The 20358-nt window shown below is 45.2% G+C and overlaps 1 protein-coding gene across 2 annotated transcripts in view; it reads left to right on the top strand.

The window, feature by feature from the left end:
* The first annotated feature begins 2529 nt into the window (after positions 1-2529).
* CSGALNACT2 (chondroitin sulfate N-acetylgalactosaminyltransferase 2) overlaps positions 2530-20358 on the top strand; it is a 32898-nt gene continuing 15069 nt past the window's right edge. The window contains exons 1-2 of one of the 2 annotated variants that reach the window (XM_055720438.1): positions 2530-2645; positions 18665-19916. In XM_055720438.1, the coding sequence (XP_055576413.1) occupies positions 19259-19916 (658 nt within the window). In that variant the 5' untranslated portion in view covers positions 2530-2645; positions 18665-19258. Of the gene's footprint in view, positions 2646-5546; positions 5677-18664; positions 19917-20358 lie in introns of those variants that run through there. The other variant, XM_005433494.4, reaches the window with a different exon arrangement.

Here is a 20358-nt window from a genome sequence, read left to right as displayed (position 1 = left end):
TAAGAAGAATCCCCAGGCTGAAATAAATTGTATATTCAATCACAGGCATTTGCTAAATTTTTTATTGCCTGCTTTATTCACAAAAAAACCGGGAATTCCTCTGTAGGCCTGTAAGACTAACTCCAAATAGGAACTACAACATCTGTCAGCATAAATATAGGTCTGAGCTGTGAAGGAATGTCTGATCTTTGAATAGCTCATTCTGAGAGAAGTGTCAGGAAGTTATACACAACATAACTGCAAAAACATCGTTTTTCCTGTTGCGGTAGACCTCTTATACAGCGATGACCATGAATACCCAAATTGTTATTAGTGGAGTTTTAGAAACCTATCTTTCTTTCCTTCTCTCCATCTGAAAAAAATTAAAATAGTCTTTCTGGAAGTGAAGGAACTCTAGAGGAAAATGGCACTCAAAGAAGTAGTATTCTGTGTACAATCTCCTGTAAGGTGCTGCAGAGATCTCTCCGTGTAGTGGCAACCAGCTCTTGTGCAGAAAAGCGGTACCTGGGAAGCCGTAAGGATGGTATTCAGAGCCTGGTTGCTCTTTGTAGACTGACCAGTGGGTGATGCAGGGTTGTCACAGTTTGTTGGAGATCTATATTGTAGCGTTTGTTAATGAAGTCAGTAATTTCCATTCTGTTACCTTCTCGTACTTCCAAATACTAGTATGTCTACAGAACACTGCAGTCTCCAGTATCAGTGAAATAACACAGGTGTCGAGTAAACTCCTGCTGATTTACCTCAACACAGAAGCCACACAGGAGCTGATGGGTACTCAACAGTCATCTGTAATATGCAATACTGAAACTTCGCATGAGGTCAGGTTTAAAATAGTAGTATATTTACATACTGTTTAAAAAAAAAAGAATGAACCCATGTGCAGCTAGTTTCAGGAACAACTATGTGAAAATCTATAATCTTCCGGTAACTCCTCCATGAGCCCCTTCAAATATATTTTTGATGGGTACCTAACTTTGATGATCCAGTCCCATAACAAGCTTCAAAGGATAGGAAAGGGCGTGCATGGATGGCTGGGCACACCAGCCTCATGTGTGTTCCTGTTAATGGACCAGTACAGTGAAGTGGAACCTGACAACAAAGATTAAGAACAGGGTTCTCAGTTCACATGGGAAAACCCTGTCTATTCAAAATCACCGTTTATTTAAGGTATTCCTTGGAAAGACCTTTCTTGTCTAAGGGCTGGAAATCTAGACCTAACAGACCAGGCCCTTGGACACCCAGCCCCTTCCCAGGCTGTGCGGTGTCGCTATTTATGAACAGGTCCCCCCGTCTGCCTGAAGACAAAGGGCTGCTCTGTGCTAAATGGGGTGCAGACCTCAACAGAGCAGTAACGGGACAGGGGCGGCTGCCTCTGCTGCCGAGACCATCGCGTGCTCTGCTCTGGAGAGCACCGAGCGCCTGCCTTTCAGACAGGTGAGCAGTCGCAGGCAAACCAGCAGTGACGTCAAGTGGGGGGTTGCACGTCTTTACAGAATGAGCCTTTACTTGCTTTTGAGAAAGCAAGATCCTGTTTTTGATGAGTGGGGCCAGAAACATTTGATATATGGTTGTGAAAGAACTTTATTATAATCTCACTCGCCCCCTGAGCTGTTCTTGGCCTTAGCCTTTTAAGCTGTTACAGGCCACCCTTCACACAGGCAGCTGAACAGTGCATGAGATCCTAAGCCACGATTCCTTTCAAGTCGATCCCTGCAGAAAAATAAAAAAAAAATAATAATATAACAGAACGTTCTGGAAATAACAGAACTGTAAATAAATATTCAGGTAAGTAGAAAATAATTATCAGTGAATTCTGCATGTGGTAGGCCCTGCACCTCCAGCATGAAGGCCGCATCGCTGTTCTATGGTTTCGTTAGCGCTGCAAAACTCTGCATCGCTGAGCTGGTGCCGGACCCCTGTGGCTGGCACAGGACATGTGCCGCCCGAGCCCGCCGGTGCCTGGCTGTGCCCAGAGAAGGCACAGGCGCCGCAGGGCACAGGACACCACGCGGCCTGCAGAGCTGTGCGAGACGGGGTGGCAGGCCCAGCGCCACGCGGGTCCCCAGCACCACAGCGGCCTCCCCGTTACCGGTGTGCAGGGTGTGCCCAGGGCTGACACAGCGGCGAGGGGCCCGGTGCCAGCCTGGCAGCGCTGGCCGGGGGGCTGGGGGTCGGTGGGCCCTTCGTCCCCTCACGCCCCCGGCAACACGCCACGCCGCGGCCTGGGCCGCTGGGGTGATGCACAGTCGTGCCCAGGCCCGCGCTGCCCGGCAGACGAGGGTGAGGCGTTACCGGCCACACGCGGGTGCGAGTATGGCCCTGCCAGCGCTGCCGCCCGGCACCGGGCTGCGCCCCGCCCCGCCCCGCCGCCTCAGGCTGTGCGGGAGCCGCCGGGCCGGGCCGCCCCCCGCCCCCGCCGCCGCGCCCGGAGCAGCCCCGCCGCTGCGCCCCGGGCCGCCGCCACGTGTGGGGCGGGGGAAGGCGCTGCCACAGCGAGGCGGAGGTGGCTGCGGCGGGGTCCCGCCCCGGGGGCGGTCGGGGGCGGCCGGTGCCGGCCCCTTTAAGGGCCGCGGCGGAGGCGCCCCGCCCGCCCGTTTCCTAGCGCACAGGAAGTGGGGTCGCGGTTCCGCGGCGGGGCCCGAGCGGTGAGTACGGCCGCCCCGCGCCCCTCCGCCGCCCCGGCCCTCCCGCTCCCCCCGCTCCCCGCCGCGCTCCTCGCCCGGCTCCTCACCCGGCTCCTCACCCGGCTCCTCCTGCCCTCACCTGCCCCCGGCCCCGCCGCGGCCGCCTCCCTGCCGCCTCTCTGCTGCCGGCGCAGGGTGCCGGGCAGGCGCCCCGGGAGCCCGGCGGGTAACGGCATCGCGGCGGCGCCGGCCCCCGTCTGCCGGCCGGGAGCGGCTCCGGCGGCGCGGAGCGTGTGTCGGGGCTGAGCCCACCCGCGGCCGGGCTGAGGGGGGGCGGGTGCGCTCCCGGGCCGACCCGGGGCCCCGCTGCGCCGGGCGGGTGGCGGTCGGGGGTGTGGGCCGAGGCGAGGGGCCGCCGTACCCCGGGCGGCTCTTGGCGCTGTCTCTACAATAAAATGCATCTCTGCCCGCTGGCGGGCGCGTTTCCATTGTGTGAACTGGCCTTAAGCGCGCTGGGGAGCGCGGCTGCGGCGGTGCACGCGTGGGGGGGCCGGGGCGCCTCGGGGAGCGGGGCCGTGCCCCCCCCGGGCTAGCGGGGCTGCGGGGCCGCTCGCCCGAACCGCTGCGAGCCCCGGTGCCTTCCACCAGCGCAGCCCCGAGCCCCCCGAAACACGGGGCGTGAGAGGGCGCTGAATTCTTTCCAGTGGGATGTTTCAGACTTGCTTGACTGTGGCTTGTGTCTGCTGCTCTTTACCGGCCGGGTTCTCGCGCAGTGGATTCCGTGCTCTTGTAAACCCGCAGGGGTGGAACGTTTTGATAGGGAACATCAAAAAAATAAAACTGTGTCGCCGTTACCGGCCTGTTAATCCTGAAGCAAACTCGTTTGCGGGAGGAGCGCTCCAGCAGAAACGGGCTGTTGCGATCTGCAGGGCAATTTTTACAGCTGAGCATACAAAAAGCTAAACTTGATACTACATGTTTTCAGAGAAGTACTATCCAGATCTGCTTAAATAACATTTAGTTTATTCTGTGGCTTTGTAGTTTGTTTTTGGTTGGGTTTTTTTTTTACCCCCTTGTAAGTCCCTTAATCAGATGGAAACTGAGACACGGATCTCTTCTGCTGAGCTCGTAGATGATGGGTGAGTGCTGAGGGCAGCCTGCTGCTCTGCCGGGCCGCTCAGGAGAGCTGCGGAAAAGAGCCAGGTTATTTTAACAGAGTAAATATCCCTCAACCAGAGGTCATACGGTAAAAGACCTTTTTTTTGGTGACTGAATGCCAGGACCCACGGGTGAGACAATTTATTCTTTTCCAGCATGCACTAGCTGGAAGCTCCTATCCTGCTTTAGTGTGTTTGAAGGAAACTTCTGCCTTTCCTTTATTTATTAGCTAGACAGTGAGTCCTCAAACACTGTTAAAGACAGTGGCTTGGAAGTATTCCCAGTAGCTGTCCGTGGAGGGACATGCGTTTTGCGGACCTGGTGTTAGCTATGAGCCTCGATTATACCCTGAGGCTTTTATAGGAGACTCTCTGCCAGTAAGTCCTTGTCATAAATACCAGGGGACCCACATTGAGTGTTGCTACAGCACCGCTGTCTTCAGCTGTCAGGAGGCAGAGAATGGAAGGAAGAGCAATGATTTTTGAAGTACAGGACTGTATGGCACAAATAGAAATTGTTTAGCTTGTCTGTTCCTGGAGGAAACACATGAAAACTTCAGTGTGATTAAGATTAGATGATTGTGAATAGCTCTTTCCCTTCTTGATCCCATGACTTTGTTTCAGTCTCTTCCTCAGGCTTAAAAGGGGAAGAGAGGGAAAAAAAAAAAAAAGAAACAGAAAATCCCAAACCTGTCATTAGGGCTACTGCATCATGGTAGAAGTTGCACTAAATTATTTTTGATTTTAAATTCTTTGCTTTTAAGTTCCAGCCCTGGGATATGGGTCTTCCCAAGTCAGTGAGAAACATCATCTGAGAACATAGTTAAATGACGAGTAGCTGTGGTCTGTTGCCAAGAAAACCCACAAGCGTATCTGGCACAATAATTTGTACCCCTGCATCACAGTCTGCTGCTGTTCTGCTTGCCAGAAGTGTTCTGTGGACCTCTTTGTAAAAAGGATCACCAGAATGACCTGAACTTCTAAAAAAAGATAAAACTAAACATTGGGCAGGGAGGGTATGAGAAATATGAGGCCAGGTTTTTTAACTGCAGAAAAAGAATTGCACAACATTGTTCTTAACTCTGAAGCAGTTTGTCATTCTGAAGCAAGCTTCATGACTTGCAATATTTTTTCTTTAAATAATGCTGAGGCAGGATCACGGAGGTGGGATGAAACTCAGGCTTTGGGTAAGTGCTGGAACCAATAATGTGCTTGGCTTCCCGTTAGCTCATCTGACTTCTACTCTCTTAGAGGACCAGCCCTCCAGAATGAAAGTATGGGAAGAGACCATAGTAATCTTGCTTCTGGAAAAATAAAATAGCAAATACACAGGGATTTCAAAACACAAGACTTTCTTGAGGGGGGTGGGGGGGAAGTTTTTTTTTTAAAAAAAAGTACTCAAAGGGTGTAATGGAATGAAAATGCTTCAGGAGCATAATAGCTTTTGTAAAAAAGAAAAAAAAAATACTATGCTTTATCTATGCAGCTAATGATGTTCTTGCAAGCCTAGTACTGTAAGTGGGGAAAAAGAGATCATAACTCGCAAGGTGTTCATAAGGAAACATAATGCTTTTTTAAGGGAAATCTGAGTTACAGCCACAGCTTGTAAGAGGAATTTGTAGAAGAGCACTTCTCACTGTCTGCCAGAACAGTTTCATTCTGAATGATGATTAGAAAAGCCCAGCACATCCATTATTATTATTGCATATTAGAAAAATCTGGAAGTTTACAATGACTTTAATACTCTTAATTTCTTTTTTCTGAAGCTCTTCTGGGGAAAAAAACCAAAAAAACATTTCTGAAGGCAAGAAAAATTCTGGAAGTTGCAGCCCTCCTTGTCATGAGTGTCTTCTGGTGCGTAAGGAGTGAGCAGGATACTCTGAGGCCTTTTGCAGGTGTGTCTAGCTGCTGATTTCATCTAAGCCTGTTTAAAAATTTTTGTAGTAAGGTTCAGATATCTTCTGTATACCTAATAATGCAGATAGGTGGGTTAGAGCGCTTAATGGTTCTGGAGTATCTTGTTCCTTGTTGTGTGTCTAATCTAAATTGATGATTCTGATGGTCACTGCTAGCTGAGAAACTTCTTTTTAAAAAGAAAGAGTAACTAGGTAATCGTTGCAAGCTATATGTAGTCACTAAATAGTAGAGGTTCAAGGGGAAAGGAAAATGGCCTTTTTTCCTAATCCTGGAAGACTTTGCTGCATGTGAAGATATGGCACACTAAAGCCTATGTGAGAGGCTTCTGTGCTGGCACAGGCCGTCCACACTGCTGCTCCTGTGTGTATGGTAAGGCTGGCAGGAGACACTTGCTCCAGTTGTTTCAGAGTGGAGTACAGTGGGAAGAATATTTTGGAATGATCTCTGCTTTACCTTGCCTGTTTTTAAAGGCTTTTTCCATTCACAAACTAAATGCTCTGGAGCTCTGATTTGCAAGCTGGTAAAGCTGGCTAGCCATTCCAGGTGCTGCGAGTGCACATGTGAGTGCTGGGAAGAGTATCCATGGGATGAGTGTCAGTGTTGCAAAGCAAAGTTCAGAGCATCCAGATACATGACTTGAGGCGAGGAAACTATCATGTGAGGAAACCTTGCAGGTACTTTTTTTTAATCTAGCCATTTCCTGCCACTCTTAATCATCTCCAACTGTAACCAAAAATGACTGTAGTGGTTGGCCTGTGTACTCGTTAGTGTCTGCCTGCAGGACAGGTGCCTTCCAGCACCGTGCTGTTGGGTCTGGTCACTTCCTTTAGCCTTTAACATGGTCCTGGGAGATTCTTGGTGTGGATCCCGTCTGCCTCCCTGGCCGGCAGCGGGGGGTGAGCTTGTCTCCTCAGCACGTGTGTTGGAGGATCATGTTGGTGGGTGGCAGAAAGGACAGGTCTGACGGAGTTTTATTTTCACCTTCTTCCTCCTTTGTATTATTTTCACTGGCAGAGTGGGTGGATGATAAAGGGCAGGTCTGTCTCACTGTTTCTCTTGCCCTTTCTTCCTCGCCCGTACTGAACAGTGCTGTTTCACTGGTGAAGCAGCTTCTGGAAGAGATTCCTTCTACTTCATTGTGCTGGGCTTTCTGGTAGGGAGGTCACATAGGGCAGCTGTCTGGAAAGCCTGGATTGCCACCTGCCAGCCAGCATACGTGTCCTTCTGGTGTCAAAAGTGGGTCTTCCCATCAGCTTCTCCACTGTGGCCAGAAATGACCTTGAATTGTCTATGAATGCATTACTGCAGTAGTCAGAGGGGTACGCGTGTTTACCTGCAGGAGTTTGCCTGCAAGTACACAATAGGTGAGTGAAGAAAAAACACGCAGAGCTGGAGCAGCGCAGCTGACTGGGCAGCGTGGGGATGGCGGGGCTGATGCTGGGAGAGGGTCGGGTGGGCAGACACTTCTGGCGCTTGTTCTCCCAGAAGCTAAGGGAACTGAGTTTACTCTTCTCTGGCATACTGTGGCAAATATCTGTTAAAAGGAAACCAGTATTCCAGCTGTAAAATAGAAGTAAAATACTTTCATGGCTAACAAATTCTCTGCAGACGGGTCCTGCCACATACTTGGTGGCTGTCACTGGCAGCAGTCCTCTCGTTGAGCTGAACATAACTCAGGGCTGATTCTCAGGTGTTCAAAGGTAAAATAACGCAGAACAGCTAGGAGTTAAAGGTACACTTAGAAATACAATACTTGCACATACTAAATTATTCCAAGTAAAACTGCTGAACAGCTTAGGGTTTTTTATCCCTATGTAGATATCTGCTTCACGTATTTAACTTTGGTAAATGAATGTCGACCACAAAAGGAGGTTAATGTGTCTGTACTGTTAATCGTGCTTTTTTGTCAAGACAGTAGATCAGTGCTTGCGTCAAAGACCAAAATTGTAGGAGACCCGAGTTCTGCACAAAGCTGTACATGAAGCTAGGCTAGTTCTGTATTACTGTATCAGGATTTGGAAATCAAGGTGACTAGTCCCAGATAATCTTGTAAGGAAGAGTGCAGCTGGCATCTGAAAAAATTATTAGGGCCCGAGAAAGACATGGAAGGACAGTTTCTGGCTTGCTGGCATTTATTTGCAGGAAGCTGTGAGAGTTTAAGGCCGATGGCTGAGGTGCAGCTGTACATAGATGCTGCAAATAATTCTGTTTGTAGATGTTGTGGGTGCATCCTATGACATTTATCATGTGATAAATAATTCTAGCAAGGTAGGTAACCACACAGGTTTTCTGCTACTTCACTATGTGTATCTGGTCTTTGCTTATGTGTATCTTCCCCATAGAAACAGTAGAAATAAACAGTTCTTCTGGGTTGAGTTTGTGCTGCTGTTGCAAGGGCAGGCATTGAGCGGCGGTGCACAGGAAGCAACTGAAGCTCCTTGGGTGTGCTGCTGCGTTAAAGTAGTGGAAATGCATTGAAGCAGAGCAACGAGGTAAAGGAGCATGTGTCTTGAAGCACACTTGGAAAACAGAAAGTGCTAGCCTTGAGCCCAGTTTAGAGTCTCTGGAACTATATGGAGGGCAAAGTCATCCGTTTCTATGCAATAAAATCTGTCCTGGAAGAGTGTTTTGGGTGATAGCTTTCAGATGACTTGTTTTAGCACTTCTGCTGTCTCTTAAAGGTTTCCTCAAGCAGTGGTGTCAAAAATAAGACATTTGTCAGCACTGTTGCTACTACTCGCAGCCCCAGGGGCAGCAGGTGGCTTGCATGTCTTCCTAGTGCTCTGGCAGAGTGGAAATTAAGACTGCTGAGTGATGGTAGTTTTGTCCGTCTTTCATGTGATCTGGGAGCTTCTGATATGGGTAGGAGTCTTCTGAAGAAGAGATGTAGAATTTGCAAGGTAGGAGGATGAATATTGCTTGCAGCTGGTGCTGGCTGGACAGAGGCTGGTGTGACTGGTGTGCCAGCCTCTTCCCAGCACAGCCTGGAAGCAGGGCTCCAGTAAGATGTCTGTGCAGGGCAAACTGCCCCAGTGCTCCCAGTATTTGGAACAGAACTGAATTCTAACATGCAAAATGCTGTGTTATCTGCTATGAAATGCTAATAAATATGTTTAAGTTTTTGGTTTTTTTCTTCAGATTTCAGACATAATACAGTGACTTTGAATTTTTGCATTTCACCCTTCGGAGTTGCTGCTTTAGTTGTGTAAGATCCCGAGCTTCTATTAGCATTTTACCGAGCTAGATGGAGAGGTGGAAGTGTGATAGAGGTTTCAGTTGGCTGTCTAAAGGGACAAGAGGATAAGGTAACAAAACTTGAAAACAGGGTTCAAGTAACATAACAGAAGTTCCTGTCAGGTAGGACCCATGTGTCAAATGTGGTACTTTGAATAGTCTGTGACAAGTGTCTGTGGTACTGACCTGTATGTCCCTGCTGTGAAGCAAAACTAGCAAAAAAAGTGGAATACGAGCACAACAGAGGAATGGCACAAGGAACCTGCAAAAACTCAACAGAGGTTTATAAAAATTCCTGGCTTCTCTCCCCTCTGAGTCACGTTCATCTCTTCCTGAAGAGGAGGAAGGAGGGTCCAAGTGGTCCAAAGACTGACTTCAGGGACTTAATAAAGAAAACAGAGGGGAAGCAAGGTAATGTGAAGTGTTCAGTGTTTGGTGTTTGTTTTTCATACTGGTGTCTTTTTCAATGCAAGGCAACTTTAAAAAAAGAAAAGAATATCAAGATAGATGGTTCTGACAAGCTGTTAGCTTCTCTGCTTTCAGTGAAGCTCGGTGCTGCTAGTCCTTTAAGAGTAAGCTAATGCTTAGTTGTAATGTCAAATTGAAAAATTACAGATGACATAAGTGCATCTAGCTGTGCTTCTGGAACACACCAGATGTTTCTCAATTGTTTGGCTTCCAGCTTTCACTTCTGGTGACACATTCAGGCTGATATGTTTTGCTGAAAGCAGAACGTAAACTACTACACTGATTTTTAAGCCATTCTAAAAATATTTGTAGGTTGTGTTCCTCCTTCCATCTTAGTTTCATGGACCAAGCAATAGCAAAGTGATCCCCGTTTTAAATACCACATGTGAACTTAATCTAGCTGATTCAGTGTATTTAAGGGAAAACTTCAGGGTGATTGATTTTCAAGGCAGCATTTTCCTCAGGATTTCTCTATCAAATTGTATTTTAAATTGGTTTTAGGTATTTTAAAACTCTCAAGCCAAACTACCAGTGGGACAGAATGCACAGAAATGCCTTCCAGTGGTCACTTCAGGAGTTTTATTGCTCTTCAGACTTGCAGTGGAGAGACTTCTATGCAAATATTGCTTGGTCCGGAGTAACATCTACCCCCCCACACACACACCCTACCCTGCTCTGAATTTGGCAATAAATTTTAACTTTAATGAGAATGCTGCGGTGATAGTATTGGGTGCACAGTCACCCACTTAAACGTTTCTATGAAATTTAAATCAATTGCCTTTATACGTTTCTGCTTTTAAGGCCGGTATTAGTAGAAGTCTCCAGACTTTAAAAGAAATTTGGGTGCTCTTGAGAATTTAACTTTCACTAGTTTTGCTTCAGCTGCCATGGTGAAAACAGTACAGCTCTTACCATAGAAAAATGAGAGAAAATGGGAAGAAAAATAAAAGTATAATTCCTCCACAAGATTAAGTCTCTTAACTGTTTTTTAAAATCCTAGTTAATTAGCTGTGCAACTGTTAGAACAGCCTGGTTAAGAACAACTCTTTTCCATTTCGTCTTTTCATAGGGTAAAAAAAGAAAACTGTATGTGATAACCACCTGTTAGGTACCTTTGGGAGCCTCAGAGGGAATCTGGTTTGCTCTTCAGCGTTTTCATATTTGCTTTACAAGTGTAAGGGAACTGGATGCGTGACCTCGCTTCTTGCCTCCCATTTGGTTTGCAAGGTAGCTACTTCTGCTTTTGTTGCCATTTCTAGGTTGAGCTTTAGCAACAACCAACAGGGTAGGCAAAGTAAGTGTAGTCATGTAGTACTGCTCTTCCTTTAATTCCCTTACAATAAGGGGAAGACTTGCTTCTCTAATTTTGGAGTTTGTGGGTTTTTTGCTGAATTTAAAAAGAGGAATAGTGCCTACAGCCATGCAAAACCCGCAAGCTAAATAATATGAGCTATAGGAGAAGGTGTGTAAAATAGAAAAGTTATTTATCTTATGGAAGCTGGAGGTAGTGAGTCAGGATAGCTGTTCAAGAGTAATATTAAAACAAGCAAGCAAGCAAAAAAGCCTCCTTCAGCTAGTCTTCCCTAGGACATTTTACCTAGCTTCTTTCTTGCCAAGCAGATGGGTCCCTTCATAAAAACAGTAAAGGGACTATGAGTTGACTTCTATTTCCTGGCCTTATCCAAAGTGGGATAATACTGACCAGTGTAATTAAGGTGTAGCTGGTTGGGTTTCAAGTTCCAATTTCAATTCAGCAGTTCCCAGACAAATGGGCTTGCTCTGGCTGCACTGAAGCCAAAGCAGGGCTCCTATTCATAAGCTCATTGCTTATTTTGGATTAGCAATAGAGTAAATAAAGTGAATAACATTGTTCTTTCATTTGTCTGCTTCACTATTTAATGGATTTAGTTTTGTGTAGGAACAGCAAATGCTGGAACAGTATGACAACTTGCTTGCCTCTCTAACTTAGAGGATATAAAACTGCTTCAGCAAAAGGCTGTTATTTTATTTTTTTACTTGTAATTTCTCAGTAGATTATGTAAGAATTGCATTTAAACTCTTTCAGGGAAGTCAGTGTTTCCTTCGTTTGAGGATGACAGCATGACTGCTTTTTCCAGGGACTGTTGTGGCAAAGATTTCTAGCAAATTTCTTTGTAGCAAAAGTTTCTGTGGCAAAACCATTTCTAGGTTGCTGGATACCACCTTCTGCTTGCTTTTTCTGAGAACGGAGATGCTAAACCCCGTATTATTTTCTATTCTGTGGGCTTGGCATGCTGATTTATCTTTTGGTCAAGTACGTGGGGTGAGAAGGAATATGTGGTGCAGGGGCATGATGGGTGTTATGCACAGCCCTGATGGTCTCTGTTGCTGTTGTGAAAACAAATGCCGGTGAGCTTGTGGGAGATGGGGCAGAAATTGCAAGAGTGTTTGGAAAGGCTGTAAAGAGCAAGACCTACTTGGTCGTTATTCATAAGCTGAGCCTATGTAGGCTCAGTCTCATGATGGATGAACTCCACTATTAAAATGAAGCCCTGCTCTTTCCTGTTTTCTTCTTAAAGAAAGTTAGGATAAAGCATGCTGCTTCAGTTGCATCTCCTGAAAAGATGCAATTAATAAACAGCATCTGATCCTGGCAAAAGGCAGAATATGTTATCGATAAGAATTTGTTATCGATAAAATCTCTCTCTAGCGTTGAGAGCGAGTTGATCTATTGCATGCAACAAGGGAGATAAGAAACCCCGAGTATCTTCGCTGTGTACTGAAGTCTCAAATGTGACAGCGGAAACTTGTGGAGGGCTAGTCGTAATTTTATTTTGGAGCACAGCATTTCTGCTGGCAAAAACACAATGTTGCTTTTGTAAAATAAACCATTTGCATAGGGAATATTTTTTTTGAGTAATAAATCCTGTGATTGTTGTTACCTGTCACTGCAGTAACTCCCGTGCCTGAACTGTTCCTGGTGTACTGTGGAGTACTACCATGATCCTTGTGCCAAAGGCAGGATTTTTTTTCCCTTCCCATTTAGAACTAAACAAATGTCTGAAGTTACCTATTGCAGATACGCTCCAGCACTTTATAATTCATCACAGGCTGTCCCTAATGTATACAGTAGTTCTTGTGTTGACTGTGTGGTGGTTTGTTCCCCCCCTGCCCCCCCCCCCCCCATGTCTTGAACTGAAAATGAAGACACTCGGTGATCAGTATGCAGTCATCGTTGTCCCCCCGCTGCCCCGTGGGACTCTGGTTTGGCAGTGTTTACCAGTGGGAGTTTATAACAAAGGAAGCAGAGGGAGACAAAAAGCCCCAGACCTGTGAGTGCGTAGGAGCAGAGCTGAGCGGGCGGGTCAGCGTTCTCCTGGGCTGTTTGCTGTGAGCAGCCAGGGCAGGCTGGCCGCAGTAACGCGGGTGGCTGCATGGCTGGTACTGCTTGGCGGCTGCAGCGTGTCCGGTGGCCATGAGCCTCATGCAGCCGTTTTTCTTATTTATCAGCCAAATGGAGCTGATAAGCTTACAAGAATCACAGATTTTTTGGGTAGTTAGGTCTGCTGGAGAGCTGATTCTGTCACCTACTCTCCCGAGGCAGATGTCTTGTTTTGGGTTTTTTAACTCTTGGGCTTCTGATGTAGATCCACAATGTCTGCAGAAGTAGCTTTCTGCAGGAATGGCTCTGTCCTGCTGAGAAGCGCTGGTGTGTGCTCCTGCAGGTTCGGTCCTATCCAGTATTGCCCACGTGAGCTCACCAAGGCAGTGTGCCGTGTGGTGGGAATGCCGGGAAGGTACAGAGGACGACATGAGGAAATTTTAATGAAAATCTTAAGAGGTAGCCAGAAGAAAAATTCACTTTAGTGTGTTCTTGGATAATGTTATTACAAATCAAATGTGAATGTTGGGATGGATTGGAACGGTGCATTATGCTCTAAGTTTTCAAAAAGTTGAAAATAAGCTGCAGCTTGTGCCCGATGCAGTTGCTTTACAGCGGGCAGTGGTTGCAATGTGTATAGGCAGAACTTCCAAATTCCTCAGGATTGATTATTAAACTGGTAAGGTCTAAAATACTTTTTGGTTTTGTTTTTACTTTCCTCCTGTTTTTCTTGAATGTAGATCTTCTTTCCATAAATTGATAGTGGCTTTCAACTGCTCTCCTGTCTAGCAGTGTGTATGTGTGTGTACGCACGTGTGCTTGGGAGGCAGAACTGTGGCTGAAAGCAAATCACATGGTGAAATTGTGGTAAAAACATGTTAGGTAAGTCAGTCCAGCGAGGGTGAGATACTAGACAGAAGATTATTTTTCTGTGGGAAGTGAGAACCACGGCCCTTAACTGTTCTCGTGGTTATTTTTTTTTTCTTCTTTGCTTTTCCCTTTCTATTAACCTTCCCAACAGCTGAAAAATCTGACTTTGGTACTCATTTGACTAGAATTGTATAATAAAGCCCTGAACAAATTTCTTTGTGTCTTTTCTGAGGCTATAGCTCAGGGGACTGCCTAAGCAGAGGTGATGATGTGTTTCTGTGTACTTAAGGTGTAGTTTGAGGTTTCTGACTCTAGGGCTTATGCAAAGATTGTCTGTGACAGCACAGACGGCTGGCTTGCCTCGTGTTCGTTTCAGCAAGTGAGAAAATAGCTGCCTGCACGGTGTTTCTCTATGTTCACAAGGAATTTTGTCAGAATAAGAAGGAATATTCAAGGGATGATATTGGGCCTTAGGTTTTCATCGTGTAACTCTCCAAGGAGAGGAGCATGTGTGTGTGGAGGGGGTTTAAGACAGTGAATATCCGTGGCATCTGGGTGAAACGATGAACAATAAAATAACTATGAAAATCAGCTGGAATTTCATAAGCAGCTAAACTATGACCATCTAGGGCAAGCTGAAGGAAAAGGAGATGCTGGAAGCAGAACATGCTAAAATGAGGAATGTCTGTAGTCTGGCATGGAGCCAGGTGCATACTGAATTAGGTCACTGCTTTAAGTGTGAATGTTTCCCCTCTTTAGAAAGATGTACTCATCCTTTGCAACAAAGAACCAAAACAGAATGCTAATACAATAAAAACAAATTTAAAAGCATTTTCAATTAGCATGCTGGTCTATTCCTGTGTGCTTAGAGAATCAATGAGCTCTTTTGTAAGGAGCAGAAACATTTCCATAGTTGAATATACATAAGGCCCTGGAAATGCAGAAAGAATAACAACCAGTTGCTTCTGGAAAACTTGCAAATCTTTGTAAGCATTGTATAAGTCTGAGAAGTCTTGTTCTTTGGAGGTCATAGGGAATGTTGCAAATAGACTCGTTTCGAAGGATTAAAATAAAGTGAAATACCAGTATATGCAATTTAAAGGTTTGGAACTTGATCTTTAAACACTAAAACGCTGATCCCAGGGACTTCGGTGTGATTACTTATTGCCAGGTAATCTTATTGTTCTTTTTTATAAACTGCAGAACGTATCATGTGAAACTGAATTGATTTTCTTATTGTGATTCCTGGGATCCTGTGTGCTTTTGCTAATTCTGGGGTTTCACAGCCTGCTTTCTCTTGTCATCTTCTACAGCCTGGGAGTATTTACTAGAATTCCTAAAATAGTGCTGTGCCAGACCTAATTCATATAACATTTGGGTTGCAAATATGCAAAACTAGTGCTTTTCTGAAAAGGGAGGCTACTGAAATAGAGGGCTCGTAAACCCTTCTTTTCTGATAGCATGAGAATTAAGGTTTTTAATTGCTTCACTCACTCCTTGAAGGATGCGAGATTAAATCTGTGTCTGACTCCTTTATGATGACTCTTCTCAGCAGAAATAATGCTGGTGGGGGAAAAAAAAAGTCTAAATGGACTCAGTCGCCGCTGCTTTACCAAAGTAACTTACCCCTTCAGCCCTCTGTGTGCAATTTATAATTTTAACATTGTGTAACGGAGCTGGTTGCACGAACACCCCTTGCCTTTAAGGGCCCCAAGGAAGCTGTAGTGAGAGAAATGACTGTTCTTTACGGTGTCGCTCAAAAACTGCCAAGCAGGCAAGGCCTATCTCTGTGCAGAAAGGCTGTCTTGTTAATAAGGTTGTCACTAGCTCACTAGAAAAGGGTTTCAACTAATGAGGGAATAATTAGAGCCTAGTAGGAAAAGCACCAGGAGCTCTCTACAGCCCACCACGTGTAGTTTCCATTGCTTCAGAAGCGGCTTATTGTTCCTGTTCCCTAAGCACCCCTTGAAGGCAGTGCTCCACAAAACAGCCTGCTGGTGTAAATAGGTGAAGTGCCAGTAGGAAGGCTCAGAAATCTGCAGTTATTCATAAATCTGTTGTTCTTGCCTTGGTGATGCAGTGCGAGCGGCGAGTCCCTGCGGAGGCATGCTGACTTTCTTAATCCGTGCTTACCATGGCGATGTACATTTGGCCACGGTTAAGAAAGTTATTAGGAACAGAGTTGTTCTTTCATTGCCCCCTGCTATTGTCTGGGGGAATCTTAATCTCCCTGTACATTGTGTCCTCTTGACACCACATTAGGAAATCTGTTGTCACTTGCTTCTAAGACGTGAATGAGACCTAAAGCAACTTAGTGACTCATCAAAGTTGAACACAGGGCGATTTATTGGTAGAGCGAGGATTGAATCAAGGCTTGCTAGGCTAATGTCCCAGCTTCGGGGGTGTCTGTTTGTCACTTAACAACAGTTACTGATTGTGTAAAGCCCATGGTGGTAGGAGGTTGTGTGACGTAGTCGCCTTTAAGTTACAGGTTCAGTGGGAACCAAATCTGGCCGTGGTTTACAGCTGCTTGCACTGCCCGTTACAAACTGTACCATGGTAGCCCAAATAATCTCTTAAGACAGTCTTAACTAGAATTATTAACTCCTGCTTTCTAGTTCATGCTTCATTTTCTTTCTCTATCCTGCAACAGGGGGGAGAAAGGTAAAGGAAAACCACAAAGCTCTCTTCCTTGTGCCCTGCTGAGCTGTAAGGCTTAGCCGTGTTCCCTGCCCTGTCCCCGGTACCATTCCTGCCCTGTCCTCTGTACCAAAAGCATCTCATCAAAACTTGAAAGGCTGATTTCTGTAGTGGTACAGTAGCTGTGTTTGTGTATGCAGCAATGCAAAAGTGCTGCTGTTCTTGACAGCAGTAGTAAGATGTGAAATAAGGAGTGAAAAATAGATGGGACTGGATTTATCAATATTTTATACAAGTCAGGTAGTTTGATCATTTTTCAATATGCCTTGACTGATCTAAGATGTGCCAGCATTCTGCAAGGAATGGCTTTAGTACACTCTAGCATTTGTCTAAGTTTAAAGAAACGTATGGTTCTTTACGTTATTAATTGTGGCTTAACCTCTTGCGGTCTTAACAGAACAAGAAATCAGGAAGCAATGTGAAAAAACATTGGGCAACTTTGTTCTAAAGAAAGCTGGGGGTGGCATTACATCATTTCTGTGAACTGGTTTTATCCTCTACATTGTTTTTTCTTCTGTCTCCCTTGATTCACCACATCTGGACCCTGGTCAATAGTCTGAGAATACATCTGGTGTTGATCGCTCTTCGTAGGCATTTAACTTGCATTTATATAATGTGTTTGTGCAGTGAGGAGTGACTAACTGCTGTCTTATTTGGGCTTAAAAAGATGTCCTCTAGAATTCAGTTGATAAAACTGTTACTCATTTTGTACCAAAGTGTCTGGTAGCTTTATGTGAGTTTGAAAAGCCTGAGTTTTGGGTAACTTATTGCCTTTAAGCTGCATATATATCTAATTTATTTGGTAACTGGGTCATAGGCAGGGACTTCAGCACTAGGAGTACTAGTAACTGCTTCAGGCAGTCCTGTAGACTTCAGCTGGACAACTCCAAGGTGTGCAGCTCTTGCAAAACTTAGTGTGCATGACTTGCGTGCAAGCTTCGGATCAGCGATCGCAGGCTCTGGTGTTGGTGAATAAATTACATTGTCTTTCAGGCCTCGTAATTGGAGCTTTTTTGCAAATGAGGATGCTGAATGTTATGATACCACTGATACGTGCTACCTGGTTCTTATTAAAGCAAAATCCCGATGCTGGAAGCCAAATGGGAAAGGAGAAATGCCCCAAGGACATAGGGGAGAAACACTGCAAGGTGTTTGTAAACATGTGGAGTGCATCGTGGCACTGTGACTTGTTTGCAAGGAACAGGGGAAGATGGGGTTTGGGGCTGCTGGCAATGTTGGATAACAATCTTTCCCAGCATATATGAAGAGTATCGAAGTGGGCAGTTTTTTTTCTAATCTCCTAAGCATACTGGAACTAAATTGAAGCTACTCGGGTCCCACAACTTCCCCTGGACAATAATGACACAACACAGTCAAGATGGATGTAGAGATAGTACATCCCTGGATTGGATAAATGTTAATGAGCTTTGCTTGTTTTAGACAACCAAGTTTTAAAGAGAAATATTTTATTAATGTTTGAAAGTGGCCTAGCATGCATTGAGCTTATCTCTTAGCTCTTTTTGCTGTCATTGAAGAGGGCCGCTAGCAATTTAGTGGGCTCATTGCTGGGTAGGATTGCTGCTGTCCCCCATCTCACGGAACTGTGGCCTTTTTCCCTGGGCTTTTCCTCGGAGCCGGTTTGGCCAGCGGTGTGAGAGGGTGAGCCGTGCAGACGGGCTTCGCCTCTTCACGCTAGCCCAACCAAACCAAGACGTGGAAATGTTAGTGAATGGCTAGTCTGAGGCTCCCTTTCATCAGTTGCAAATTGGGATTTGAATTTAAATTTCTGTTGAATTTGACCTATTCTGAAATGCTGTTCCTGTGAACTTTAAATCTGCAATACTTTATTTGTGCGTGAATAATTATTGCCTAAAAGATATTTACTTAAAGCAAATGGAAACGCAAGCTGCTGCTGCTTCAGAGTGGTTCTTGGAATATTTTTTTTTTAGTTCAGAGGAGTAGGAAGGGCATGGGTTTTGTTGGTGTGTTTTTCCTCCCACAGAGGAAAACAAAACAAAACAAAAAAAACCCCAAGAAGGAATGGGGGAGTTAAAGCAAATAAAACTTGATGAGGCTAGAAGAGCCCTTACTGCTTTAGCTAGCGATGTGAAAAATGGATTTCATTAGACTGTCCATATTGCTATTTTCCAGACACTGTATCAAAGGGAATCACTGGTGGGTAATGCAATGGAAAGGAACAATGTTTTCTCTTTCTCATTTCCCACCCCTTCCCCCAGAAGTCTTTTGCATCCATGTGTTATGACTTTGTTCCTGTATTTTCCAAATGACTGGCTGCTTTGTAGTTCTAATGTGCACCTTTCTTTTAATTTTAGGTTCTGTCTTCATTTTGCTGACTCAAACCGCAGATTCCAAGGAAAGGAGGGGAAGTGGAATAAAATACTCAAGTGCCAAAGGAGAAGCCAGACTAGTCGATGAAAGTTACTGTTACTAAGCTGTAGACTGCTCTCACTTACACATAGCGGGGGGAAAAAAATTGCTGTTGGTTCAAAGCTTATAAAATTACTTTTGCAGACTTTCCTCACTGAACTTCAAACAGGCAAAACCCCTTCAACTGGGGCTGAATTAGGAAATGGAAATATGACTCCTTCCTGGTGTCTTCCATCTTCCTCTCCCTCTGCAGGGTTTTTTGTTTGGGGTAGGAAATCCTGAACAAATTGTATGGCGTCAACCAAACTTGTAGTTGATGGTTATGGATGACCTAGGAACTTCAGATTTGTGTCTCTGCAATGACACCCGAGTAAGGCAAAGGTTGAAAACTGCTCATCAGCTACTTTATCAAAACCTGTAGTAACTATTACAGTCATGCTTTCGCGCTCTTTCTAACTTTTGAACTCTGGGGTGATGCTCCCTGGAAGGGATGTGCAGATAAGTCACCTTTTTGGGTTGGAAACAGCAGTAATTTGAGAATGCCCAGAAGAGGCTTAGTAATTCAAGCCAGGACTCGTTGGCTCTTAGTGGGCCTTGCTTTACTATTCAGTTTAGTCTTGCTCATGTATTTGCTTGAGTGTGCTCCACAAACAGATGGTAATGGATCTCTACCGGGTGTCGTAGGAGAAAACATGGGTAAAGAATACTATCAAGCTCTCTTGCAGGAACAAGAAGAGCACTATCAAAATCGAGCTACTAGTCTGAAACGTCAGATTGCCCAGTTAAAGCAAGAACTTCAGGAAATGAGTGACAAATTGAAATCCCTGCAGGAAAAAAAGAGCCCCAAGGTCAATGGTATGAACTACCAGGGCACCAAAGAACAAGCACCCAATGATCTCCTAGAGTTTCTTCATTCCCAGATTGACAAAGCTGAGGTGAGCATGGGGGCCAAACTGCCTAGTGAATATGGCGTCATTCCTTTTGAAAGCTTTACGTCCATGAAAGTATTCCAGCTGGAGATGGGGCTCACTCGGCATCCGGAAGAGAAACCCGTTAGAAAAGATAAGCGCGATGAATTGGTGGAAGTTATTGAGGCTGGCCTAGAAGTTATCAATAATCCAGATGAAGAAGATGGACAAGATGAAGATGATGGAGTAGGAGAGAGGCAGCTGTATAGTGAAAATGATTTCATAGAAGGTATGTGTATTACGTGCTTTCCAGCCCATTAACGGAATGTCACAGCAGGCATTTAATGATGTTTGTATTTTTAGGAGTTTTACCTACTTGAATATAGCCTTGAACAGTAATTACACAGTAAGAACTTTTGTTTCTAATGATGAGAATATTACTGTTTCATTATTTTACGTTTTGAGTGAGGAGCAAGAAATCCATTTCAGAAGAAGGGCTTAGCAAAAGAAGTGTACGGGGGAAGCTGTATCCGCTTAAAATGCTGAGGCATTCATAATTGATTGTAGCTGAATTCAGTGTGACACAACTGCTTGTGGTACTAAATAACTGAAAGACTTCCAGTGGAACTGGTGGCAGCGGGAGGCAGAAATCGATTCATGCCTCTTGTTCCAGTGTGGTTAAGCTATTCAGTATGAAGCTACAGGGTTTTTCTTCACTCATTTCTATGCCA

Source organism: Falco cherrug, chromosome 9 (genome assembly GCF_023634085.1).
Source record: "Falco cherrug isolate bFalChe1 chromosome 9, bFalChe1.pri, whole genome shotgun sequence".
Lineage (NCBI taxonomy): Eukaryota > Metazoa > Chordata > Aves > Falconiformes > Falconidae > Falco > Falco cherrug.
Note: the sequence above shows the minus strand (reverse complement) of the source record. Positions and strands in the feature narration are given on the sequence as shown.